This window comes from Scatophagus argus, chromosome 17 (genome assembly GCF_020382885.2).
Source record: "Scatophagus argus isolate fScaArg1 chromosome 17, fScaArg1.pri, whole genome shotgun sequence".
NCBI lineage: Eukaryota > Metazoa > Chordata > Actinopteri > Scatophagidae > Scatophagus > Scatophagus argus.
The window spans coordinates 11,476,107-11,488,515 of record NC_058509.1 but is presented as its reverse complement, the minus strand read 5'-3'; the positions used below and the strand labels follow the sequence as shown (position 1 = coordinate 11,488,515).

Genomic DNA, 12,409 nt, shown 5'->3' with positions numbered 1-12,409 from the left:
CAGTCTTCTCATCTCACTCTTGCGGTCAGTCAGAAAAAAGGAAGCACAGACCCCCCCCCCCCAAAAAAGTAAAATATTCCTTTAAGGTACTGAAAGCCATTATTTCATTGCATATATATTTACTATGTACAACTGCATGCAGCAGGGAAGCATAAACAAGGAGATAATGAGGATTAATGGATAACAGTATCATATTATTCTGGTAGGAGTTCCCCGCTGTCACTCAGACAGTGTTATCTTACTTCTCTCGAATCCCCTCAGCTCAAAAATAAATATTATAAGAAGCTTCAGGTACGAGAACGTTTATTCACCCCTGATTGTTCTTTAGCGGTAAAGACAGCCTCATCGCTCCGCAGGCAACATTACTCACTGACTAATTAATTAAGAGGTGGATTTAAGAAACTAATGGCTGGCGAATGATTGTCTAACACATAGTTTAGCTCCAGAGTGTTTGGTGTAACATTGGGCGATCATTAATTCCCTGATACCGTGGGCTCGGCGTAATTAAAGGGTGATTGTCGAGCGTGTGGTCAGTGTCAGTGTAAACCAGCAGAAATGTGTTACTGCAGGACAGGGATATATATGGGCTGTGATACGATCTTCCTCTCGCAGCCTTCCTCTCTCTTCTGTCTCCATGTAATCCTGTCCAGGTTGTTCCCTCCATTCAATCCGTCTCAGCTGCTCTAAGCTCTTTACAGGCCTGCCTTAACCACAAGTCTTTCTCTCTTTCTGCTGCTACCAGGACACCAATCCAGCCCATCCATCTCCCTTTCATTTTCTCTTTTTTCCTCCTGGTCAGCTCCTCTACTCTTTCATCATTTCACTCCACCCAAAGCCAATCCCCATCTCTTCATCTCACGCCACATTCTGATGAGCCACTCATATCCTTTCACCACTTTTACATATTAAAGAATTATTTTCTCTGTCTAGTCTCCCTTCCTTTCCTTCTACGTGGCTGCTGCATTTCCTTCTTCTCTCCAATCTGCCCCCCATCATCTCCTCTGCTGCACTTTGGCCACCGTCCCTGCTTTAATATCACTTTTGTCTGTGATTGCCTCTGACCTCATTCCCCTTTCATTCTCTTCAAATTTCCACTCCCTCCATCTCCACACAAAATCTAATCACTGTCAAATCTGTCGCCACACCTTTCTGCTTTGTTCAGTTTTGTTTTTGGGAACATTTCCATAGGAGGCACTAGGTGTTCAGGCACAATTTATGTTCAGCAATGACTAAGCCAAAACAATTTTTCCACAATTGAGGTTGGTTATTGAAACTAAATACTGTTTGGGGGGCATTGCAGAAAATGAAAGGATGAAAAGAGAGAATGGCACGCAAGAAAAACAAAAAAAGATTCAAACTGGGGATGCTGTAAAACTCAACTTTAATATTAATGTGGCAGTGACAGAAATTCATCCGCAGCAGTGAGTATTGGAGGAGGGAGGAAAAACTAATTTCACAAGAAAATCTTGATAGAAAGATTGGAGAAGAGTCAAGATAAATAAACCCAATTTGGTTAATCAGAAATTAATCATTTTCTGTTTTTCTGTCGTGTTAATTACTTTTCAACAACTTTGTTATCAAAACTTTTGGTAAATGTGTCTGTAAGTTGGCAGAAAATGTCTGTATTTTAGGACTGAAACAAACAACAAAAACTTAATCGGAAACTATTTAGATAGTAGATTCATTTCATTTGCGCTATCTGACATTCTAATCTGAGTCCCTAATCTAATCAGGTGCAAAAAAAAAGAATCAACAGGTTTTGATCAATAATAAAATTGCTCATTAGTTGCAAGCTAAAAAAGCTAAAAAACTCACCACCCGCAACAATTAAACCAAAATAGAGCAACAACAATTAATTTGATGGACATTTTTCAGTTTCCTGTCCTGAAAAGTAACTCAAGTAAATACAACTGCAACTCACATTGTGTGTGACTGAGCTAATTGTAAAATATTAAAATAAGGAATTGATGTCAGAATAAGTCATGCCTCTCCTCCATCAGTGCCTCCTCCTCCTCCTCCTCCTCCTGCTGTATCTAATGTTTCAGTGTTGTGTCAGTCTGTCATGTGTGTCTGCCTCAGTCATATCATGTCCTGTCAGACACACACCCGAAAACAATTATCATGTCACACATACGGCTAGATAAACAATACACTCGAGGACACACACACACACACACACACACACCCTTAGTGTCACTCAGCCTTTACCTGGGCCTCTGCTGGCTAAGATTAGGGCTAATCCACAACTGTTGGGATGAAAGATTAAGAATGAATCACCTGCTGCAGCAAACGCGTGCATGTGTGTGTGTATGTGTTGAATGCGTGTGCCTGGAGGTGTTTATAAGGCCTTATGGGAGGGAAAACCTGCTGCAACCAACAAGCAATATTACAGAATCCCTATCCTCCCAACTGCGCACACACGCACGCACACACACACACACACACACACACACACTCACACACACACCGTTTGAGTCTTGCACACACACAACTCATTAGCTTCAGTGGCTCATTCAAACTGCAAATGCTTTAGAAAGGGCCCTTTAAAGAACCGAGGTTCAAAGGTTTATTTGAGAGAGTCCATACAGACACACACACACACACACACACACACACACACACACAGAGCGGATTTCAGTGTCTGTATTTAATTGGATCGATGTTTTTCCCTCATGGCTTGCAGATAATTGAAGGGACATGAGTAACATGTGGGAAGCCTTTTGTTACTAAGTTCCAGTTTATTAAGACAGGCAGAATGAACGAGGAACTCTGTGGTGAAGGGAGAGGAGGAAGAGGGCTGGCGGGTGGAGGCTGAAGGGATGGATAGATGGAGAGAGGAAAAACGTTGCAGCAGTGAGCTCCTGACCTCGTTCACTCCTCTGTCGGGACGCTGGGCTAAATAATTCAAACACACACATACACAGTCACATGCCTTTGGCACACAGTATTTCTTGCTCTCGTTTGCACAAGCGGCCTCCCTGTGCTCCTCCATCGTCTCCTCTGCCTCTGCTTCACATGTAAACACACACACACACACACGTAAAAACACACACCTATGTAAAATTCCCCCTTTGTGCAGCACTCAGGAAGCTCCCTCTCGCCTTTAAGCTTGAAGGCCGGATCTATAAATACTCACTTCCTGTGTCCTTCCTATAACCAATTGAGCAACCAATGACCAATTAGGCAGACACACACACACACACAGACACACACAAAGCTGCAATTAATTCTCCATTTGCCTTGAAAAATGTGCATCAGAAATGAAAAATCTGTGAATCAGAACCGCCAAAATGTCTTTGGTATCAGAGAAAAAGATGACATGAAGGTTGTTTGAAAAGAGGAAGTGTGACGCTGGCAGATCAAACACAAGACAAAATGAAGTGATAAAACACATAAGGTGACAAGACATTCAAACATCCAATCATGCGCATGCCTGTATCTTAGAAAACTCTAACTGGGATTCACTGAACCCTTCTCCTCCTGCAACAACCAACACCCTGCGCCACATTCACATATTACTGAACCAGCCATTCAAATGTTCATCTCTTAAAAAAAGTTCTTTAATTAAGATTTGGTTTGACGTGGTTCTCCTCTTACTTCATCTCTGCATCTTTCTGCAGAGCCTCAGAGACAATCCCCCGGGGCGTCACACTTGCTGTCTTCTACTGTCCTCATCTACCAGCACCTCTACTGCTATTAAGAGAGAACATATTTACTGGGCTGTGAGTGGCCAAAGTGGCCATTTTCAAACAGGGGCTCCCAGGGGAACAGTGATAGCATTTCCAGCCAGAGACATTAAAAAAATGCCTCGTCCAATGGACATGTAGCCACAGAAACAAGTTCCTTGCATAGAGCTTAAAAACAGAAGAGGTCTGGTGTCATTAGTGGCTCACTGGAGCAAAAGCTTCCACCTTGTTCCAAGGTTTCATCATTTCTATTTTTTACATATTTTTTATATCATACACAATATTATTTTATGGCCAAATCAATACCTGTCAAGTGTCTGTGGGTGATTGTTCAGTCTACAGAATGTGAAAAACAAAAAAATAGCCATCGCAAGTTCCCAGAGTCTGAAGTCCCAGCAGTCACAAAAATTAATATATACAAAGATATAAATCAGTGAAGAGCAGTAAATCATCAAAAATTAAGATGCTGGAAACAGAGTTTGTTCGGCTGTTGGTAATTAATGTGTAGAAGAGCTTAAATTGGGCCAACTGGACTTCAGTTTAAAAGCGAAGGCCTTTCACCTCTCATCCAAAAGGCTTCTTCAGTTCTGAAACAGGTACCTGGGATTCCCGACCTCTTCATCATCATATCATGGATGATGAAGAAAACCAGCAAGTATTCACCTTTTTCAAGTAGAAAAAAAAAGTACTTCAGAAAATCACCAAAGAGGATTCATTTTCTGTGAAGTGAATCATTGCAGTTCTTAAACAACGTCAAGCCCTGTGCAGAAAATCATCACAGCTACTGAGCTTGTGTGTTCTCAGATCCAACTCCACCGCCTCACCATGACCCCATCATCTTCTGTCTCAGCACCAGGCTTCAATAAGAATACATAAACAAATAAAAAAGTTTAAAAACCAAAAGTAAAAGTTGAAGTGACAAAAATGAGTAAATGTTGCTGACTAAATCACCAACAGACAAACTAAAAAGCCAACAGATGGAGAGGGAGAAGGAGGGAGTCGTGTGTTGGAGGTCAGATGGAGGCCAGGGTCTGTTCAGGAGTGTGAGGGCCAGCCTTATCACGGCCTCAGACGGCTCTTATCAACCGCCTGCCAGGAAATACACATTCCGGCAGTCCCACTGGACCACACTGGGTTTCAGGTCTGCGTGACCCCGCCCATCCGGCCCTTCGTTAACCTAATTACCCCCTCGTTACGGAAACGTGCAAGGAAAGAGAGTAGTGATAAACACATGCATGAATGATACGAGGGGGAAATGATAACACCATCTTAACTGCATTTAGATGGTGGAGGACATCTATCTCACACACACACACACACATACGCACACACACGCATGCACACTCGCACAAAAAAGGTTTTTAGTGGCAAGGAGGCACCCTGTTTCTGAGGTTTTCTTTTATAGTGAACGCTCTAACACAGAAAGATCCCAGAATGCTTTGTGGTTTTGGGAGCTTGCCACTGCATTTATGCTCTCTAATTTAGAGTCCTGTAATAGCACAAACACACCAAAACACACACAAGCACACAGGCACCACTGTGGAGATGAAACACAACTTCCATCTCTTCCCTTACCTCTTTCTTAATTCATCGTAATGGGACAGATGGACAAGAGAGGAGGAGGGAGAGAGAGAGAGAGGAGGAAGAGGGAGCAGGAGACAGATAGAGAAGAGAAAAAGAAGAAAAAAGGAAAAGAGTGGAGTCAGGAAATGGAGAATGAGGCATGAATGAGAGAAGCAACAGAGGTGACAAGAAAAAAAAGACGAGACAAAACAGAATGGGGAGGGGGGGAGGATGGGGGGGAGGGAGGGGCGATAAAGCTGTGACAGCAGCAGCCATGCTGGTTGTCATGGCGACGGCCGGGGAGAGCAGGTAGAGCGCGGTCTCCTGGGAATGAGCAGTGCTCGCCTCCCTCCCCCACCCTCACTCTCGCCCTTGTCATCCCTCGATCCCAGCTCCGTCTCAATCCCTCCATCTCCATCCTTCTGACATCACTCCATCCCATCCCCATCACTGTCGTCCCCAACATCCAACCCTTGTTCCCCTCCCACCACATGTCCCGTTAGACCCCCATCTCCTTTTCCCCTCTTTCTCTTGCCTCCCACTCTTTCCTTCCTCCCCTTCGGTTTCTGGGCTCTGTCCCCTTCCATTTTTTATCCTCTTCCGATCACATTCGATCAAGCTCCCTTGTTTTGCGTCTGTCTTCCCTCTGCTATCTACCATCCCCATCTCGCCATTACCTTAACTCTTTTTCCGTCCTTACCCCCCCTCTCCCCCTCTCCATTTTATTCCCTCCACTCCTTCCCTCTTCCTCATTATCCTGTGGTCTGTACACCTCCATTTTTCCATTCCTCTCCTCTCCCTCCCTCCTCTTCTCTATACTCATCTAACCTCCTTCTCTAGAGAATACGTATGTATGTCTGTGCAGCGCTGCCCAATTACTGCAAAGAAGACTGTGTGTGTGTGTGTGTGTGTATGTTTAGTATCTACAGGAGCAGTGTTTCTAGTCTGTTTTGACCTACCTAAAACACCTCCAGCATTCTCCGTCTCCCTCTGACTCACTGAATCAACACAACTGCTGCACACCGCCACAACTATTCACCACCACTGCAAGTGCATGTGTGTGTGTGTGTGTGTGAATACAGTGTATCTGCGTGTATAATCAGTGTTTTAATGTTAATGTGCATCGGTGCATATATGCAAGCAAGCGTGTCAGCACTTGTGTGCGTTGCTGGTCGCGAAGAGAGGAGAGCCTGAGTTTCCAGTTGGGTGAATTCAGGCTGTAACTGCATTCTTTCTAATTCGTGGGATGACTTGAACACATTCCACAAGGGGAAGTTTAGTGTTGCACAACATAGTGGAGCCAAATGATTGAAGAAAACAGATACGTCCTAAACTGTGACTGGCAGCGTGGACAGGGATTCACACAGAGTATTGAGTGCCACAGTGCCTGGTTATCAGTAAACAAAACTTTTTTTTTAACCTTTCCAGCATTTGAGGAAATGCTCAGATTCCTCACTGATGTGAAAGCATCACTACAGCGATGCTCTATGGGGCACAACAAGCCCAACGATTAAGTGAGAGGTAAACCTTTCCAGTTTCCAACCCAAGGGACACTGCATTAGTGTATGTGCTCAGGGGGCTTCACTGTGTAGTGCCTGATTGGCCATAACTAAAATATGATAGGAAATTTTAAACTTCACTGGTAGCCAATGGGGAGAGGCCATCGTGGCAGTAATGAGCTCCCAGGTTTCAGCAAACGAGCCACAGCACCATGGCTGAGGCAGAAATTTACTGAATTACAATAATGCAGTCTATAAAAGCATGGATTAATTCCATGGATTATACATTTTTTAAAGCGCCGCATGATTATTTTCACCTTGGGTTTTGTCTTTCAGGCAAAGGGCAACCTTAACCTCTGAATGGTGACGGTCGTTGGGCCCAGATGAGGACACTGGAGTAAACCTTATTTCTACCAATAAATTTCACAATGCTTAATTTACTGGAACTATTATTAAATATAAATGCAGAAAATAGCAGTTTTTACAAGACTCAATGTGACACCTAAATTTAGTAGTTTGACATTAGAGGTTAATACATATTTCTCTTTTCAGGGCTGAGCTTTTGGTTTGTTTTTAGTTAATGGAGCTCCACGTTTTGCTGAAAATTCTGAGCTCCGATTGTTCTTTCAGCACGCCCTGAAATAACAGGTATCGGCAGGTTTCTACGTTATCAGTCTAATGGCAAATGGGAAATTCCATCCCTTCAGACTTGACTCAAACGTGGAAACTTTTTCCACAAGAAAGAAAAAGTAATTTCAGTCAAATGTGGCACATCTGCTAAGCCAGTCCTTCATATGTGATAAGAAATTGCTTTCAGATTTGAGTGGGCAGCATTCACATCCAACACACACATAAATAGCCAAAGGGAGGAGATAGGGTGAGGAAAGGGGAGGGAGAGGAGTAGATGTTTTCCTCACTGAAGGCCGCCATTATTCTGTCTCTCTGTCTATGCTCACCTCCAGACGTTGGCCATCTGAATACGGCTCCGGATATGAACTGTGATCCTTTTCATTTCCTCTACTCACTGCAAGGTGACCCCTGTACCCTCACCCATCCTTTCACACACACACCTGAAATACCTCCTCCACACCAGGAGTGTTTTCTACCTGCCAGCTTGTGTGTGTACATGTGCGTGTGTGCGTGAGAGAGAGAGAGAGGGGACTTTTTCCTCCAGGAGAGTGAGAAGGACCCACTTCCTGTGTCAAATTGCCTCTCACATTCCACACTCTCCCTCAATCCGCCTGGCTCGACCTATTTTTTGCTCTTTCTTGCTCCTTCTCTCTTTCTTCGTCTCTCTATGGGGGGCTTTGTCAGCTATCAGAGGCACAAAACACTGATTCATTCCATGAGTTAAACATGATCCTCAAGAACACAACGCTTTTCCGCCAGTCACACACACATACACACATGCGCACACACTCTCACACCAACACTTTTCAAGGAGTGAGGGCTGGCGAGAACAAGTTTTTGGCAGTGGAGATTCACTATTTTTGAGCCCACACACAGACAGATGGACAGTGAACGCTCTCACGGAGGCAGACGGATGCAAACACACACGCACAAACTGGCTATCTGTGGGACACAACAGATGTCTGTGGGAAAATTGGTCTCCCATGTAAAATATAGTCCCCCGGATATGATGTCACATCTCCAATAACAAGAAATACACACAGAGGCACGACACTAGGGATCTCACACACACGCACACACACACACAAGTCAGTTGGTTTAAAGCCAAGAGGCATTTAAAGAACGGTCTTGTCAGCAAATGCATGTGACTGCGGGTTGTGTGTGTGTTCAAGGCCTGGGTTGCTTGAGGTGAGGTGAGCCTTGCAATTATTAGACTGTTGACATGTGTGTGTTTATTACCTATTCGTGCAACGCCTGCACCCATCTGTGCACTCCTAACACAGTGTATATTTAAGTGTGTGTATGTGTGTGTATATATGTGTCACACCTGTCTCCATCTGTACAGTTAAAGACAGATTAGGTCAGCTGGAGGCCAAGGATCTTTGGCAAAGACCGACTGACCTAGTAATAATCACTGTGTGTGTGTGTGTGTGTGAGAGAGAGACAGAGAGAGTGTGTGTATGTAGTGTTGAAAACCCCTGTCAAAGCCAGTGTATCACCACAGTCGAGGCAGCAAAACGACACTCCAAGATGTTGACAATACAAATATTGCGTCTAGGCGAAGAGATGAAGGCAAGGCTGATTTATGAACAAGACAAGGCAATCGGCTTCCCCAGGGCCACAGACCTCGAGAGGCCACAAAAAGCCTGAGGTACACTGCATGTCAACTGGTATTTACTTGAAAAAAATTTTAGAGAAATTGCACCACTGAAATACAATATCAGCTCAAGTGGTTTCTGCATTTTTAGGGAACTCTGTGGCCTCATCTTGGAACAAAATCTAAAGGGCTTTACTATTTTAGCTTGTCCCGCTCACAAGCTATATTCTTAAATAAAGTTCTCTTAAATTAAACTACCACAAATTAAAGCTCCCCTCCACTTTCAAATGCTGTTTTTGCTTACTTCATTTGAATTTTGACTTTCGGGGTGTGGGATGATGTGTGTGCAGAGTTAGAAGGCTGTTTTCTCCAACAAAAATGTTTGGAGGGGTTCTTTTATTATCATTTTAGCAAAGGAGTACTGGTCACACCAGACTTTACAGGAACTTGAGGGGTGGCAGACTGAGTAAATACATGCTGCACAGAGGATCAGCAGGAGCCTAACAGCACATTTTTCCCAATGAGGTTCCCTTGGAGCTTAATCTGGCCATGAATGATGATAAAAATAAAGGAGATAAGACACCAAACTGTATTATAAAGATTACTACGAACCAAACTTTAAGCTTTAAGAATATCGTAAAAGGTCTTTTCTTCGTCATTTACATTCCAAAATAGATCTGCATTTTTCACTATTTTTGGTGCTCACTTTTTTTCTCATTGATTCAATCAGCTTCCACCCTCCTCTTCCTCCACTTCCTCCTCCTCATAGGATAAATCTGGATTAATCGGTAGCGGAAGGTGTGGGCGTGATATGGGGGGCGCGTGAAGCTCGACGTGGATGTTTGGAAAGGGGGGGCTCGCGCATTCCCACTCAGCTTCCCTCCTCGCGATTCCCGATGACATCATTCCATCCAAGCCTCCGTTCGCGCACCGCATAGCCGTTAACTTCCCAGTTACCCCACCCACCTTTCGCCACAAACACACACACACACACACACACACACACACCTCCGGTTATGAGAGGAGGAAGTCCCTGGTCGGATTCTGGCATCCGGACAATGAGGCCGTCGTTATCTGATAATGAAGGGAGCGTGCACCTCACAGGTTGGAGACAGGACACCCAATTCCACTAACACACGCTCACAAAAACACGCGCGCGTCCTACAACGCGGCTACCTGGTGATAAAGTCGTTAAAGCCGCAATATGACTGGATCCCCTCAAATAAACGGCAGGATGTGAGCTGATGACACAGAAACCACATACCGAGGCACCGCACAGACCCATAATCAAGCTCAATTAGAGATAACCCGCTAATTACCGACACACACGCACGCACACACACCTCCTGACAAGAGGGGACACAAGCCACAATAAAGCCCGACACGGAGACACAAAGACTGGTGTGTGTGTGTGTGTGTGTGTGTGGAGGAGGAGGGGGGCATCAAAACGTGGTTGGGGGTGCACGGGAGTCGCCAGCCCCCCTAGCGGGAGTCACGGACGGCCAATAAGAACTGATAAGTAGGTCGAGCGCAGGATTTCCTACGGATCACCGATATCACTGTCTCATTAATGACAGCGCACCTCAAGCACACACACACACACACACACACAGGCATGCACAAAAATATCCTGGCTCGTGAGAGCACAAGAGCTCCCCGGTTAACAAAGGATGTGAGATTCGGGCTTACCGTGGCGGCGTGAGCAAGCAGCGCCGTGAGCGCCAGTAGCAAAGGCAGCTTCATGGTCAGGGTGTGCGGGCACAGCCTCCCGGTGCCGCCGCTGCCTTCACGGGGTTCGGGGAGGTGGTGGGAGAATAGAAGCTGCTGCTGCAGCTGCTTGTTGTCGGTGTCTCGGTAGTCTGTCCAACTTCAGAACGCGCCGCCCGTCCGCGCGACCATCCGTCCTCTGCCACTCGGGCTTTTTAATCCAAGGCTTCACGCGCTGCTGCTGCTGGTTCAAGGCACCAGTAAACGATGAGATAGCCGCGAGGCCTCTTCTCGGTCTGTTTCGGAGTTTTTGTGCTAGAGACCTGATAGATTTACTACCGGGAGGCGCCAGACCTCGTCTCTCTCTCTTTCTCTTTCTATCTCTCTCTCAGTACACACACATACACTCGGTCTCTCTCTCTCTCTCTCTCTCTCGCTCGCTCTCCTCCCCCTCTCCGTTGAGGGCAGGATGTTCCGTATGGCGACGCTGCTTGGCCTGGGAGTCTGGCAGGAGGAGCGGTGTGTGTGTGTGTGTGTGGAAGAGAGAGGGGGGGGGTATATATCTGTGTGTGTTAAGAGGCTGGGGGGATCTTTGCGAGTAAGGGCGAGGTTGCCCTCTGCAGCTCGTTTAGGCACCCGCAGTCCGAAAGCGGCCCTTTAAACACACACACACACACACACGACAGGGCGCACTGCGCACCGCGGGGAATTCATGGCTGCTCCCACATTGTGCCTTTTGTTTTGCGCTCAGGTGGTTCCGGCTGGCAGCACGTCATTATCTTCAACAGTTAACACCGGTCGTCCGCTGTGATTGGCTGAGTCACGGTCAAGGCGTTTCAAGGAAAAAAAAATGTCCGATGAGCTCACACCTGTGCCTGCGTAACAAGAATGAATATTTATGGACCACTCAAACTGTAGCCTAGCCAAGTAGCAACCGAGCAATTCGGCTAACTCTGATTGGTCAAAGACGGTCATGATAGTAATACTCTTACTGTAAAGGATAACACGTATGAAAAATCAAAACTGAAACCTGCTAACATCTTTTACTGACTGACCTGATTGGCCAGTTCAACAGCTACTTCTTAAGAGTGGCTTCAACGCGATTCATTACCAAATGGCAGTTGGAAAAACTCGTCTTTAACCGTCCACTCACCATCTACGGCATCAACACAAGACAAGTATTGGTTGAGAATAGTAGCTGTTACCTTAGGCCTAGCCTGCACCAAACAAAGGCTGGACAGGCTCATTTTATCCTCGTGTTTCCCTAGTGGATGACCCACAAACGGAGTGGAGTGTTTTGTTAAGACAACTGCTCAACATTTGCTCCGATTATCTCGTTGTAAACCTTGCTGTCATTATGTCAGAAGCGCATTAAGATATTGTGTGGATTTAGTCTTCCTTTGGTCTCTCCTCAAACACCAGAAGTCTTTCACCTGTGCACTAATGTAATAAAAAGCTTTTCACCAGGTGTCATCATGTAAATAATTAACTGGAAACAGTTTCTGAAACAAAGCAATAGCCATTGTTGTCTGCATTCATGTCTGAAACATAAGTCCATCCTTGTTGGGAGTCATTAACAGATCGCTGCTGGTTGAAATTTATCAGAGCTGTGCCGTGCTAAGATGCCAGCTTTATAAGTCTGTGACATTGATGAAGAAAGCAGAGCATCTGGAGAAAGCTGCCATTCCCTGCTCCGACTCATGTGCAGTCGCATCACTGCAGACACA

The 12,409-nt window shown here is 45.4% G+C and overlaps 1 protein-coding gene across 1 annotated transcript in view; it reads right to left on the bottom strand.

Moving 5' to 3' along the window:
* Positions 1 to 12,076, bottom strand: part of sdc3 (syndecan 3) — a 34,502-nt gene extending 22,426 nt beyond the window's left edge. The window contains exons 1-2 of the mRNA XM_046418427.1: positions 11,888 to 12,076; positions 10,665 to 11,557 (exon numbers count right to left, since the gene is read on the bottom strand). Coding sequence (XP_046274383.1) covers positions 10,665 to 10,718 — 54 coding nt within the window. The 5' untranslated portion in view covers positions 10,719 to 11,557; positions 11,888 to 12,076. The remainder of the gene's footprint in view (positions 1 to 10,664; positions 11,558 to 11,887) is intronic.
* Between the last annotated feature and the right edge of the window lie 333 nt (positions 12,077 to 12,409).